The sequence below is a fragment of the Adiantum capillus-veneris genome, chromosome 20 (assembly GCF_014529385.1).
Source record: "Adiantum capillus-veneris isolate H3 chromosome 20, ASM1452938v2, whole genome shotgun sequence".
NCBI lineage: Eukaryota > Viridiplantae > Streptophyta > Polypodiopsida > Polypodiales > Pteridaceae > Adiantum > Adiantum capillus-veneris.
The window spans coordinates 48,257,180-48,272,993 of NC_140950.1; the positions used below are offsets into that span (position 1 = coordinate 48,257,180).

Genomic DNA, 15,814 nt, shown 5'->3' on the forward strand with positions numbered 1-15,814 from the left:
CGGACGACTCTCGGCCTCAACCAAAAATACCAAGTTTCGTGCACGAGCATAAAAGATGCATTCAGAGTTCTTGCTAAGAGAAAAAATGAGAGTCGACATGTTAATTAATCCCAATGCCTTTTTTTCGCAATTCAATTGTAAGGTTGTTTTCCAGTTGGATTGGGCTTTTTATGAGTAAAAACGGCATTTTTGGACTAAAAAATGTACAAAACTGATTTAGAAAATGGCTCAAAATTCCACATTACTCAAGGTCTCCTGACTATGAGAAGTTGAAGAACATTTAAAAGTATAGTATCGATACTTTAAGCTCCTCTGGTGAAAGGATACACACGTTCTTCCATGGTGGGCTAGTGCAAGATCGCGCTATTCCCACTACATGTTTGAGGTTGTGAGGCCACCAATTAGGGTTTCCCCTTTTCAAATAATCACTTGGGATTGTCTAATGAAGTTCTTAAGCTTCTATGAAATGGCTATGACGAAGGATTTTGAAGTGTTTATTTAGGGTTTCTATTAGCGTGAAAGAGCATTGGAATTGTGCAATTGGCCAGAGCGAAGCTCGGAGCGAAGCTACACCAAGTCATCACACACAAGAGTATTGAGTTGATATGTTTCTTTTTCAAAGTGAGGCTTTCATGGCTGGAGTTTTGCTTATTTTCAATGTTCTTTTACTTTAAATCTTTTGTGACTTGCTTAATTTTCTTATGAACCCTCATAGTAAGAGGTCCGGGGTTTGGCTATCTACAATTCTTGACAACGAGGGAAGGGTTTGTTCCCTACAGTTATGAATAAGAGTGCGGACCCTGCTCCCAGCTCACCACCATACACAATGCATCACTAACTCCAAAGTTCACCAGGTTTGAGATGCTCGGGAACAGTGCTACACATCGTGATGCAAAACAAACACTAAAACTTCCCTTCTTCCTTTTTTTTCCTAGTAAAAACATAGATCGACACCATATGCACATCAAAACCAATCAAGACACACTTGTATTATGGAGTTTAAGGCGCATGCAAAAGTTATTATTGAGGCAGAGAAGAAAGCAAAACGCTGCTCATGCAGCAGCCTTGATTTGGGAAGCTGGCGTTGCGAGACGGACAAAGAGAGGCATGAAGAGAGCCAGAGAGACGCATCCGGTGCCCAAGGCGAGGTGCCCACCATAGTTAGCTCCAAACTCGGCAATGTCAAGCATGGCGTCCAGCTTCTTGTACACAGCAATGTAGGCCTTCTTCCCCATCATATGGTAGAGTACACGTGCAGGCGCCAGCACAAATTGGTATGCGGCGGGCAGCCAACGGGAGAGGCCCACTCTATCAAAGGCGTCATCTAAGAACCATCTGCTGTGGGTGGACGCCAGCACATTGTCCACAATTATGGTACCGCTCCATGAATAATCCGCGTCCCATTGTTGTGGACACGTCTGCAGAGCATCAACTAGAGCATATTAAATAGATAAATGTAAATATAAAGAAATGAAAGATAAGATTACAAAAGAAATGTTGTGTGTGTGTACCTGACTTGTAACGCACGAGGGCACCGTCACATGCTTGACACTTGAAGGATCGGCTGCCCAGATGATGTCCCCAACTTGAATAGCGTGCGCTCGCTTATAGACAATGGCGGCACGGCTAGCGGTGACGGAGGTGGGGAGAAAATGGTCGCCACTGAGACGAAGCTGGACGTTGTCAGTATGATGCAATATGGGCTCCACCGTGAGCTGGATGAAGATGGATATTATTTCGGCATCCTTGTGGCCAAATGCGTAGACGTCATCGTACTTCACCACCCCCCTCGCGTTCATCCCATGAAAGGAATAATTGTCTCGATCAGAGAGGCTTTATTCTGCTACACCCAATTATTACACATAAATCCACAAAAGCCGCTCACCTGATCACCCCGCTGAAGCTGCGACATAGGTATGACAGCGCCCGGGCGAGTTCGAACAAGCGCATCGCCTATATTGTCATTGTTACATTTAATGTCCATTAGACGTGATCGTGCAGCATTGTTGAGACACGTCACACGAACAATATATTTTAGTAACAAAAATCTCATACCTGGAAAGCAGTTGCCGCAAGTATATTCCGTTACACAATTATGACAGGAACGAACCATACGAAGCGAACCAGCAACGCAAAAAGCTGAGAGCCAGTTCACACGAGGAGATGGTTTGCAACAAGTTGGCAATTAGTTGGCAACTTTTCGGAAACCATTTTGTTCACGTGGAAAAAATTTGAGAAGGGGTTGGCAACCAGTTTGCAAGTGGTTCTTTTTTAGCTCCACCCTTGGGAGAAGAAGCAAGAATGCAACTAAAGAAAAAGACAAATTGTGACCACCTTTTCTAAGAAGTGTTTTATCAAACCTTTTCTAAGAAGTGTTTTATCAAAAGAATCCCTTTGGGCTGTTTATAGAAACGTGCGCTCACCTTTTCCCCTCTCTCTCTCTCTCTCTCTCTCTCTCTCTTGTCTTTTTTTCTTCCCAACCAAACAAAAAGGTCCTCAAGGGAGCCTCCACGTGAACTTGAGTGCACCCGGTTGCCAACTAATTGCCAACCCCACCTTCACCTTCATGTGAACTGCCTCTGGGAGGGACCAAGCTCCCGGCAGGTCTCCGCCGTAAACACTGAGGTGACCGAGCCTTCGATATTGGCTGTGGGGCAGCGATCAGATACGGTCAGAACATTAGAGGCAGACCTAAAGCAGAAATATGTCCCCTAATCGAGCAGTACTACAAGCTGACGCAAATAAAAGCAGCTGAGTAATTGCGTCCCAACAAGCTCCTTGTTATGTTACGCCAGTTCATACCGTGTTTCAGCTGCAGCTGGACACCGGACCAGGAGTTGAAGATTGCATCCACGTCAGGACCGGTAGTGTAAACAGCGGAGCCCAGGGTGCCGGCATCCGAGGAAGGGCAGACAACCTTGCACAATTATAACGTGATTAGGCGATGGCGGCGCTAATTATATATTAGAAGCAGTTGTAAGTAAGCTGAATGAACTAAATCCCCCAGCTACTTAATTCATATCAGTTCTACTAGAACTCACAGCACTGTAGCGACCATAACTGTCGAAGAAGGCAAACTCTGTGCCGGACGCATCCAGGTTTGTGAGGCAGCCGCCTGTGGCATTCAGCTGATCGACATGAACAGTAAAACATAGTTAGTTACAGAATAAAGCAAGTTTATACTCATGAATGAAAGCGAAGAGAAGCGTGAAGATCCTGGATGGGCCCCAGCTGCTGGTGAGGTTGATGAGAAAGATCAACTGGCCGGAGTTGACGATGAGGTTATTGGGCGGACAAGTACAATGTCCGCCAGATATCGTCTTTATTTATATTTGTAACAATACAACACCAATCAATTAAGCAGTTACGAGAACATTTCTCTGTCTCTGTGGGTCTGAGTCAAAGAGAGAGAGCGCCGGTTTGTGTCTCTGATCAGACGAGGGTTGTGAGTCCAACATGGTATCATCGCCTCTTTTCAGGAGCGCTTGTGGTGGCCCTGTACAAGCTACACGTTATCTACACGCTCTCCCTACACCCGGGCGCCTCTCTCTCTTACCTACAGAAACACCTCATAACCATGCCTGTAGCGCAAGTGTTGTCATCAAAATTGGTGAGGTTAATCAAGAAGGTGAAGGCTCCCTCCTGCCGAGTCAAGGAGAAGAAGAAGAGAACGGGCAACAGTCCCCTGGCGAAGGCTGTCTCCTGCCGAGTCAAGGAGATGAAGAAGAAAGCGGGTGTGAAGTCCCTGGCGAAGGCTTACTCCAACCAAGTCTTGGAGATGAAGGGCAAGAAGACCCTGACGATGGCGACTCTCTGCTGCCTACGTCAAAATTTCATGGTACTTTTTCACATTTCCAAACCAATATTCAGAATTCTGATCTTCCACTCGACACCCATTCTATTATTCAACTTGATTTCCTTGAAGCATATACGGCTGTTCCTCTAATTCCCTCTTTGATTGCCGGATTTGATGCTTCTAACCAAGCTTGCGACCCTCTGTTTCCAACCATGCTTCATGCTATGATGGCTAATGCGCACTCCTCTCGCCCTCGAGTCAAAATGAAAGGCTTCTTTTGCCCGAGGGCGAGTGCTCATGCTGAAAATGATGCTCAAGAAGACCAAGATGCTGAAAATGAAGATGATGATGCTCAAGAAGGTGCTGTTGAAGAAGAAGAAGATGAAGCTGTTGAAATTGAAGATGCTGGTCTTAATCTTCTCTCTCCTTTGAGGGGGAGAATTCACTAAGCTCGAAAGAAGATTGTACCGAAGCCTCAGAAGCGGACCAAGCATAAAGTAGACCTACTTCAATTCTTCCTCATGAGATCTATGATAGATCCGGACTAGTTCCACTGCATGCTTGTATGCATTACACATGTAGTTAAATAATGTAAAAGCGAAGCACCAAGCAAACCCAATAAGGGAATGGGGTGCATCTCTTTCTGTTCTTTCTTATCTGTTCGGACATAGTCCTTGAGGGGGAGTATTGGGCGGACAAGTACAATGTCCGCCAGATATCAAAACGTCACGTCTTTATTTATATTTGTAACGAATACAACACCAATCAATTAATTCAAGAACTTCATGACAAATTTCTATTTGGAAAAGGGGTCAACTTTCCTCTAAGGATTTCTAGTTTGATACGTAAATTTAGATAGGAATTCCCCTTTTCATTATGAGAAAAGATGACGTTTTCATTTCCATGTTGGAATATAAGAACATATTTTCCATGATGTAAATACTCATGGGAATCTTTACCATAAAGAAATCTAGACTTTCTTTCCTAGGTTTTACTTATCACATCATGGAAATCCAAAAAAATTTACACTGAAAAATTTCTTACTACCAACTTGAAAAGTTTTCCACTTGTGTATATTAGAACTTCCACATGGAAAACTCATTTTTCAATTGGAAATATTGGAGGTGACACAATTAAAAAATTATATATAGGCTAGAGTTAGGGTCAATTTTTAGAACTTGGGTATATTAGAACTTCCGCATGGAAAACTCATTTTTCATTTGGAAATATTGGACTTAACCATTTAAAAAATCATATATAGGCTAGAGTTGAGGTTAATTCTTGACAATCACCCAGTCACCCTGGCCACATAAATTTCCATGTTTTAATTATTTTTTACATTTTAGTGTATTTTATAAAAGGTAGCTCATACTTTCACTTGAAAAGAATATATAAAATTCATGTCAGAAAGCAACCTAGAGAAAATGCTATTACTTCCAGAAGACCACATCTATCCCTTATGTCAGGCCAAGGGCCAAACCAAGGGGTCACGGACTCTCGGCCAAGGGCCGGCTGCCAGTGGGAAGGGGTCCGAAAGGGGCTAGGAGCCTATTAAAGGGAGGTTGGGCGGATGGACCAGGCATGGCAGTCCCTTGATGTTTACACTGGTATCAGAGCTAAACATAGAACTGAGGCACGTTTTTGCTTTTGGGGCTGCATGTTGCATGCACAACCAACAGAGGGAGGAAGAGAGGAGGCCGAAGTTGTTTCGTGTGCAACAACCCCTAGTCGGGGACGAAGGTGTCTGAGGACCTGCACGAAACCGCGTGTTGTTGGGCTCAGTGGGAGCGCAAGGAAAAAACAGAGACTTTTCGTGCTTGGCCGGCCCTCAAAGAGCTGCTGTATAGCGAGCTCCATCACCATCTTCATGGCGCGCTGTCGGCGACATGCAACAGACAATTTGGCATTAAAACTTTTTTTTCCCCTTCACCTTGTCCAACCCTAATGGCCTAGTTAAGGGACTCTCCCCACGGTCCTTGATTTGGCAAGCCGCATTTTGCTTTTTGGCTCGAATTCCGTTCATCGTGGGCCCACAAGCACACAACGGCTGGGATTTATACGAATTTTGCAGTCCAAATCTGCTGCAACTCGGCTTCTACAGTTTTGCAAAGCCAACGATTGGTGGCCCAAATTCCCGGATTTGGCTTCTTGCATATGATGCAGCCAACTCGGTGGTGAAGGTACTTTGCTTCGTGTTCTCAAGCTTATCATCGGCTGCAGCGTTTCTCGGAAAATTTCAAGTTCCTCTGGCATAGTGCATACGATGCAATCCCGCTCGTTGGCAACTCCAACTTGCTCAAGGCTTTCAAGAGCATCATCGGCTGCAGACTTTATCATTCTTTTCAAGCTACTCTTCGTTTTGGATTGACGTTTGCTTTCGAATTCAACGTTTTTTCCCATCCAAGGCGTAATTATACGATTACTTCTAGCCACCTGCTACGAGCTCGTTGGAATTCAGGTATTCTTCTTTCTTTTCTCGCACAGTACGTCCACAGCATGGATTCGGACATAGATATGCATCATGCATTTGATTTCGAGCAGTCCGCACCCGTTTCGTCTGTCGATGCCACGCGGACGGTTCCTCTCACGGAGAGTAATCATGCCCCAACGGCAACAGACGATGCGCATGAGTTGTTGGACATGCAAGATTTTCGTGCATTGCAAACACGCATGATTGTGCTTGAAATGAATTTTACACAATTAAATCACAATGTCATAGCATTATCCGATTTGATTAAGTTACATATGCGGCAACAGGCCACGGGCCCTGCTAGTCAGCCAATTCAGGAGCACGGCTCCACACTAGGCCAGGGGCCAACTGCTGGGCAAGGCCCTCCTCCGGGACCGGTGCACTCTCTAACCCAAAAAGAGGTGGACGATTTGTTGAAAAATACAAAGCCACCAATTTTTCAGGGAGAAGAACGTGAGCGAACAAGGACACCGTGAATATTTTTCTCAGTAAGTGCGATGGTATTCATGACCTTGGACGTACCCCGGATGCGGCCAAGGCGTTGCAGACAAGTCTGACTTTGGATGGCAAGGCCTACAAATGGTGGATGTCTCTCAAGGAGAAGGGCATGCTACCATAGACTTGGGCAGATTTTGAGACTGTCTTCAGGAAGGAATTTCTACCTACCAATGAGAAGGTTAGAAATTGGACCGCCTGGGATGAATGTTCTATGCGCCAGCATAAAACATTATTAGAATATGTTTTCCATTATCGGGATGTGATCCTCAAGCTGGAAGGGATGGATACCTTTCAGCAGGTGCGTGGGTTTATCCGTGGGTTAACTCCCGAGCTTAAGAAGCACATTAAAACCCAGGATCCACAAACACTTGAGGATGCAATAGTGCAAGCTCACATCCATGATGACCCCGATGATCGAGCATTACATAGTTCGCATGTGCATGGCACTACACCTGTTTCAACACGTCCAGAGCATGTGCATCATAAAAGAAAAAATGTCTCTACTGCATCAGAGACCTCCAAAAAGCCCAAGGGGTCTAGAGGTCCTCTCTCAACGGAAGAGTTTGAGAAAGCCAAAAAAGAAAAGTTGTGCTTTAAATGTTTGGGAACTGGACATAGCAAAAAGGATTGTCCCAAGGGGAAATCTGCTGCTCAAGACAAGGGGAAGGAAAAAGAAGTGCACATGGTGCAGCTTTTACCTCTTGAGTCCTCTTCCCAGTTTGCTAATGTGGAAGTAACACACACCGAGGCGGTGCATGAGTGCTGTATCATGGCCTCCATGTGGCAGTAGACTTTCGGACCACATGAGTTGGTGCATATGCATGGCTCTATCCAAGGGCACAGGGTGCGGATCTTGGTAGACGATGGTGCGTCGCACAATTTCATCAATTATAAATTGGTGAAACGACTCAAATTGCCCCAAACCCCGAGTTCCCATCGCTACAAGGTAGCAATGATTAACGGCCATGATGCTGAGATATGGGAAACTCAGGTTAAAGATGTACCTCTGGAAATTCAAGGATACCGTACCTCTTTGGATTTCCAAGTCATGAATATGGAGAGGGCGGATGTGGTTCTTAGTCGTGAATGGTTGCATAGTTTAGGATCATCCCTTAGACGTAGCTATGAGCATAAAAGTCTAATGTTCGAATCCAATGGTGTGCACGTGCTGCTGTTGGGGGAGAAGGATATACCTTCCTCACCACTTATTTGTACAGTTGAGCTTATGAAGCTCTCTTCTGATGATGCCATAGAAGAACTCTTTTTGTGTTACTCACTATGCCATTTTATTTCCAATGTGGATGATGTTCTTAATGATGATAAAGTTTTGAATAAAACTTCCTCAACGCCGCATTCTTCTCTCTCTCCTCTTCCAGCTATGTCTACTAACACTACAAGAGGCTATTCATATTAGCGACGCTCACATAGCGACGCTCAAAAAAAAAATTCCCGGCGTCGCTATGAGCGTCGCAAATTTACAAATAAATTTGCGACGCTCATAGCGACGCCTATATCGACGCTCATAGCGACGCCGGCTGGGGTAAAAAATAACCGAGCGCGCCCAAAAACTCAGATCTCAGATCTGAGTTTTTCGGCGCCCTCAAGCAAGGAGCAGGTAACGCTCTCCCTCACTCTCTCTCTCTCTCTCTCTCTCTCTCTCTCTCTCTCTCTTTTTCTTCTCCACACACACACACACACACACACACGAGGAGAGGAAGGAGAGCCAGGTATGCTCCTTCCCTCTCCTCATTCTCATGTTCCCTTCCCCTCTTTCTCTCTCCCTCTCTCTCTCTCTCACACACACACATACACACACACACAGAGTGTTTTTGAGAGAGAGAGAGAGAGAGAGAGAGAGAGAGAGAGAGAGAGAGAGTACAAACAAAAACAAAAACGCACACACACATACATAAACAAAGAATGCACACACACATTGACAGAGAAAAAGAGAGAGAGAGAGCATGCATAAACAAAAAACGCACGCATTGAGAGAGGAAAAGAGAGAGAGAACATGCATAAACAAAAAACGCACACATTGAGAGAGGAAAAGAGAGAGAAAACATGCATACGATCCAAAAAAACGCACACACATTGAGAGAGAAAGAGAGAGAAACTAATTTAACGTCGTAGGAAACTAATTAAAATTAAAAGACCTAAAGATCTAGCCGACGAGGAGTTGAACTCAAGACCTATTATTCAAGAGGGAAATGGCATATTCAATCTATCATTCTTGGCATGGGTGATAGAAAGGTTATACCATTTATCTCTTTTTATTGGCACACACATCCACACACGTGCACACACACAAGAAGAAGAGAGTTATAATGTCGTAGGAAACTATCTTAAAAGACGTTAAAGATTAGGTTATATGTAGACTTACATTAAATTAGATTTAGGTTTATTTTTAACTAGATTTACGTTTATTTAAGCTAGATTTAGATTTACGTTATATTAGATTAGATTTAGGTCTCCATAGACTGCGATGCCTGCATGAAGCGGGTGAAGAAAGCCCTCAATGGAATATAGGGTATTGCTGCCTTCACTCATGGTGGGCTCCGTCGATCCAAAAGTACTGGTGAAATGTCTTCAAAAGATAGGGAAGAAGGTGGATCTTCAGGGCGGCAAGAGTCACTACATCCCCGACACAATGACAATCTAGACAACCTCTAGTCATTAGACTTACGTTAAATTAGATTTAGCTTTATTTTTAGTTAGATTTACGTTTATTTAGATTTACGCTTATTTACGTTAGATCGAGTCCACGCAAGAATTACTTACGGTTTAGGGTTTAGAGTTAGACGAACAATGAAAAGATCTACTGTGAAAAGATGTTAAGATGCTGTGAAGTGCTACAGCTAGAGAAGAGGCAAAGGGGTTTTGTCCACTACATGCAGTATCATGTAGACGTGGGTGTGTAGATTTCTTGTACCCACAAATATAGGTATTGACCAACAAAGACGAGATTATAACCCGGTGGTTCTGATCTCCGTGCACCTCTAGACCGAGGTGTGCGGGGATTGGACATGACTAGAGAATGTGAGGTAAAGAGAGAGAGAGAGAGAGAGAGAGAGAGAGAGAGAGAGAGAGAGAGAGAGAGAGAGAGAGAGAGAGATAAGACGAAGAATGCCAATAGAATATTAAATTTGTTGTCCAGGTTTTAAGTTTTTTATCCTCATTATGAGTAGCGACGAGGATGTGGGACCGTCCAACCGAAACACCTATCTCTCAACGAGGGTCTTATGTCCTTGTAATCAATGCAAGCATGCTGTGCGACGGACAAGACGTGTTTCTTTGCAGCACGTTCGCGAATTTGGCGAGTTCGATCCATCTATTATACATCGAGTTGTTGCCAATTATAACTCGTCGGACTCTGACGCTGGCCAACAAGCAGCAATCTTGCAACCCAATAAACGTGTTCGCAGGCGCTTTGGTCAAGCAGCATATGTGAGGCCACAAGATGTAGCCTCTAACAGCTCGGGGGATGATCATGCAGAGCACATTCCCAACGAGGCAATGTTTGAGCCCGAGATTGATGAAATGATCGAGACGATCATGGATTCAGAAAGGCTTATCTATGATGATATGAAAAGTGAAGCCGATACGCCATTGTATCATGGAGCACGTATGTCTAGATTGAAAGCACTCCTGGTTCTTCTCAACATGCAGGCAAAGTTTGGATGGAGTGACACTAGCGTCACAGCGCTTTTCAGGTGATCTATTTCAATTAGTTTACTTTAATAGAACTCTAAATGTATAATGATCTGATAGATTTTTACACGACTGTATCATATTTTTATGTTGTGTAGATTGCTGAAAGAGCACATACTACCAGCTGACAATGTGATGCCAGATTCCCGAGAAGAAGCAAGAAAGATTTTGCGAAACTTGGGGATGGATTACAATTCTATCCACGCTTGTCCTAATGACTGCATTCTTTTCAGAGGGGAATACATAGACATGGAGAAGTGTCCGAAATGTGATTCCGAAAGATATCGAGTAGATCTCCACGGGACAAAAATTCCACAAAAGGTTTTGCGACATTTTCCTCTGCTTCCTCGCATCAAGCATTTCTTCGAATGTAAGTCCATGGCCGCCCTAGAATCATGGCATGAGGAGAATAAATCTTCGGATGGTGTGCTACAAATTCCTGTAGATTGCGTAGAGTGGAAACATATAGATGGAACATGGTCGGATTTTACCAGGGAAGCTCGAAATTTGCGCTTAGGCCTGGCTATGGATGGCGTAAATCCATTTGGTCAAAGATCAACATCTTACAGTGTATGGCCCGTTGTCATCATCAACTACAACGTTCCCCCGTGGTTGACTACGAAGAAGGGGCACCTATGGCTAAGCTTGATTGTGCCAGGGCGATATAAAGTGGGGAATATGGATGTGTATCTTCGTCCACTATTGGAAGAGCTAGAACAATTTTGGATTGGCATAGAGGTGGTGGATATGAGCCGACACACAGGATGACGGAATGCTTTGATCAGAGGCATTCTAATGTGGACCATGCATGACTATCCCGGGCTAACAGAATGCTCAGGTGATCTATTTTCACTCCTCACTCAGACACTGTAAATCTTGTTTTTTCCCATAGTTGATCTATTATCATGTGTATACATGCAGGGCTTCAAACAAGCGGATACAGAGCATGTGTCACATGTGGACCTAGACTGAATGCACGTAGGGCACCCTCACTGAAGAAGCAAATCTACGAAGGTCATCAAGCGTATCTTCCAGAGAATCATGTGTTACGCGACGGCTTTTTGGGAAGAGAGCCACCAAGGATGTCTGCACAAGCATGGTTAGAGCAGAAGGAGATGTGCGATGACGGATTGCCTCCAGGGATGAAGAGACTATCTCTATGGTATGAGTTACCAAACTGGCCCCGACTCATGATCAATCACTTGCTCGATCCAATGCACATATTCAAGAATGTGGGTAATCTACTATGGGACCATTTGACCGGCAAGAAAGATAGTTTGGGAGCCAGAGTTGACCTTAGAAATGTGGATCGTATGGAGCAATATTGGCCGCAAACAGCGTCTGATGGATCGATAAAACTCCCTAAAGCACCATGGATTTTCACAGGAGCCCAAGAACGAAAAGTAAAAGAGACCATTTGATCTTTGCGGACCCCACTGGCGTAATGCACTCGCTCCGAACGTGTTTTACTAAAGAAGGAAAGCTTACCGGTTTGAAGTCACACGATTGGCATAAAATGTGTCAGGTACGTTCATAGTGGACTTTAATATCATTGCATAAAATGTGGACTTTAATATCATTTCTGCACATACTTTATAGTTTATTTTACCAGTTGCCATTGAGGGATGTTTGTCTCTCGACATCTGTCACACAATCTACAAACTTGCAAAGCTGCTGCAATGGATCTCACAAAAGGAGATCAACGTAGACTCCATACCATTCGCCAAACTAAATGCTGCGGAGCTTGTGTGCATGTTTGAGAAACATTTTCCTACTACAATGCTAACCATTCAGGTGCATCTTCTTGTTCACATAGTTGATGAGGTGGAAATAGCTGGCACAATTCATTCCAAATGGATGTTCTTCTTAGAGCGCTTCATGAAAACGCTTAAGGGATATGTGCGTCAAAAGGCACGTCCGGAGGGTAGCATGGCAGAAGGTCGGTTGGTATCTGAGGCCCTAGTGTACATTGGAGAGTGGCTAGACGGATTTGATAAATCCCGGGACACGCTATGGCGAACCATAGATGATGAGCGCATATCTGGGATTGTCATGTGCAATCTCGGTGTTGAGAAGAAGATGACGGAAGATCTAGAGGCTAAAATCAACCGATTTTGCATGCTTCACAATCTAGTGATGCAAAAGTGGATTTCACAATATGAGGATGCAAAGCAAGAGCGACAAAGGGCACGAATCGAGTGGAGACGGGGAAGACGATCACCGATGCACTATCCAACGGTTCTGGAGAGCCTACCAACCTTCATGAGCTTAAGATGGTTGCACAACCAATTGAAAAGCGCACAACAATGCGGTGACGAAGAGTGTGAGTACTCTCGGGGTTGCGCGACCAAGGTAAGTTTGCAATGTACGACTAGCAAGTGACTTTATTTATAAACGTTTGAACGGCCACTCATAATCTTTGTTCGTTGTAGTATAAGTCATACACAGCAGCATGGTGTAAAGGTCGACATTTTAGGGTGGAACGAATCGACAAAAAGCGTTTTACTCAAGATTGTGGAATCATGGCAAAATTTGAACAGTCTAGTCGACGACGTTCCTCTGATGCAGATCCTGTGGTGGCGGAACTCACTTACTTCGGCACGCTGCAAGAGATTTTGAGGATCGATTACAGAGGATTTTTTGTCGACTTGTTCGACGTGCAATGGTTCAAGATAATCATTGAGGGTCGCAACGCTACTGTGTGTAGAGGAGAGTCTAGTTTTCTTGAGGTGGATTCTACTAAGAAATAGACTGACCTAAGAGACACTTTCGTACTACCTGAGCATTGTGAACAAGTAAGTATGTAAATAGTTAACATCCCCCTTTTACAAGTTATGTGCTTGAAAGCTCTCATGTAAGTTATGTGGCTCTGGCAGGTAATATTTCATCCTACAAAGTCTACATCAAACTGGTGGTATGTCATAGAGGTAGCCCCTCGTAGTGCAAGGACGTATGAAGGCTACCATGTGCCAATCACAACGACATCAATGGAGGAGATCAGAGAAGATGCTCAATCAGAAGCCGCTGCGGTGGTGCCAGACGAGCATCAAGATGCTACTACTCTATATGGCGTGCATGCAGAGGAGCTACAAAATGAAACAGAGGATATGTGTTTAAACGGAGAGCTCTATATAGATATAGGAAGTTATGCTGAGTTATGCGAGGATGAGAGAGAGATCTCTTAAAGCCACAAATATTGTATTTGAACAATTTTGCTTTGTGTTGTAAAAGCTCTGGCTCTCTAAGTACCTTCCATGGTGTATAACGCTCTTTTCTACTCGCGCTCACATCTTTTGATTGAAAATTCTGAGTTTTCGACTTGCCTCTTCTATCACTCAATTCATTGCAACATTGTATTTATATGCGTCATTACGTCATTGTATTTAATGGTCTTTGCGTCATTGTCTACTCTAGCTATTCATTCAATATTAAGTTTAAATATTCGTGTGTTTAATGTAGGTATGGATGATGAGGAGTTTCTTTCTTCTTTGTCACCGCAGCAGAGACAGTGGTACGTGGAGCGTCATCGCTCTGGCGCATCATCGCGCGTTCCTACTCCATCCGCATCTCCCTCTCTTTCGGAGCATTCGGCGCGCTCCGAAGCTTCGGCGTCGACGAGACGAGCTTCACACTCGTTTAGACACCGGCGCTCTAGTGGTGGTGGTGGTGGTTGTTGTGGGGATTCCGCCACCGATGCCTCCACACCGCCTCGTGTTTGACGAGGCTCTTTACCCTCCCCTTCTTTGCCCGCCCCCACACCAGCCACAGCATCGCCATCTACGCCAGGTTTTGCACGGCTGACTGTTCCTAGAAGCTACACACCTCTACCTACTCCGCCAGGAGCCACCCCACTCGACACTCCTCGCTTCGGGGCCCAGACGCCGGTGGAGACACCTGACGTCCGTACCTCCATCGACATGCCGCTAGAGACCCCTGCCGGGACACCCAGGTTCACGCGTCACTGGCCAGAGGGCTTACCTTACTCCGTCGACATCAACGGCGGCATCATCATGGATGATGACGGCAAGAAGGTGATCTCGCGCATGCGTGGTCTTTGCTCTCAGCTGTTTAGACACTACATACTAAACAAATGGAGTGAAGTACCAAGTGATTTAAAAAACAGAGTCATCAGCATACTTCATGATGAGTTTCCCGTTCCAACACGGGATCAGCGCTTCAATGAAGACCTGATGAAGATTCGAATGCGCGAATACTGCAAACACAAGCGTTCCGAAGTGCAAAAGCAATCAAGAATGGGTGGAACAGGCCAGATTGGCTGGCCAAAGAAGATTGGAAGAATGCGAAGAAAGCAGCGCGCGAGAATCCCGACAAGTGGAAGCAACAAAAGGATGCAGCCAGAGCGCGAGTAGAGGCAGGGAGCTCGCACCACTTGGGGAGCGGTGGATGGGCATCATTTGAGGCCGATTTTGTAAGTGTTTTCACATTGCTCTTTATGTTCGATGGTTTAGGGTTTATGAGTTTTTTAGTTCTAACATAATGAAATCTTTGTATGTTTTGACAGTGGTCGATGACAGGACGTGATCCCACACCGTACGAGCGCGAGTACGCAAGCAGGAAGGGCTTAAACGCCCTGATGGACATTCTCAGTTCTCGCGGCGGCATGGTTAGTATTAGGGTTTATTCTTTTTTATTTTTTGTATTGTTTTATAAATGTCGTTATATGTTTATACTTACTGAAAGCTGTCTTATTGTCTTTTTTTGCAGAATCCGACAGATACGCCGCTTGGACGCGATGAGACGTCTGACTAGACGACGTCAGTTTAGCCGTAGCTAGATAGCATTAGTTTAGGGTTTCTCATAGCTTATGTATCATGAGACGGATTTTATACGTCTTTTTGAACCATGTATATTATTACATTTGTCACCGCAGTTCCTTTTGCCAATCAATTCTTTATGCCTATGATGTTGTACAATTGTCATTACTACATTTGCCAATCAATTCATTTTGCCTATGATGTGTACAATTGTCAATTTTGCAAACAATGCGTCTTGTGGGTGACTATTTTGGGTCTATTATCTACCCTTGCACTTTTTTTAAAAAGTGAATCAAGTACAATATGGTTGATGGGTGGCAGGGCATTCAATGCCCTGCCACCAAAAAAAAATTTCTCTCGGGCATCGCTATAACCGTCGCTATTTATGGCTCTGTAGCGTCGCTATAGTCTTCTGTGTAAACGTCGCTATGAGCGTCTCTATGAGCGACGCTTATAGCGACGCTCTCGTAGCGATGCTCGTAGCGACGGTTTTAGCGACGCCGGGGGTTATAATAACCCAGTGTATTTCCGTCACTAACAGCGTCACAAGAGCACACAACCTCTTGT

The 15,814-nt window shown here is 44.5% G+C and overlaps 1 protein-coding gene across 1 annotated transcript; it reads left to right on the plus strand.

Moving 5' to 3' along the window:
- Nucleotides 1–3,456: 3,456 nt before the first annotated feature.
- On the plus strand, nt 3,457–4,535 carry LOC147432480 (uncharacterized). Its single transcript, XM_086491593.1, has one exon. It carries the CDS (start codon nt 3,457–3,459, stop codon nt 4,243–4,245), a length of 789 nt encoding a protein of 262 aa, XP_086347719.1. The 3' UTR covers nt 4,246–4,535.
- The last annotated feature ends 11,279 nt before the right edge of the window (nt 4,536–15,814 follow it).

Coding starts and splice junctions, on each gene's coding strand:
- LOC147432480 (XM_086491593.1), top strand. CDS start 3,457: ATGGTATCATCGCCTCTTTTCAGGAGCGCTTGTGGTGGCCCTGTACAA.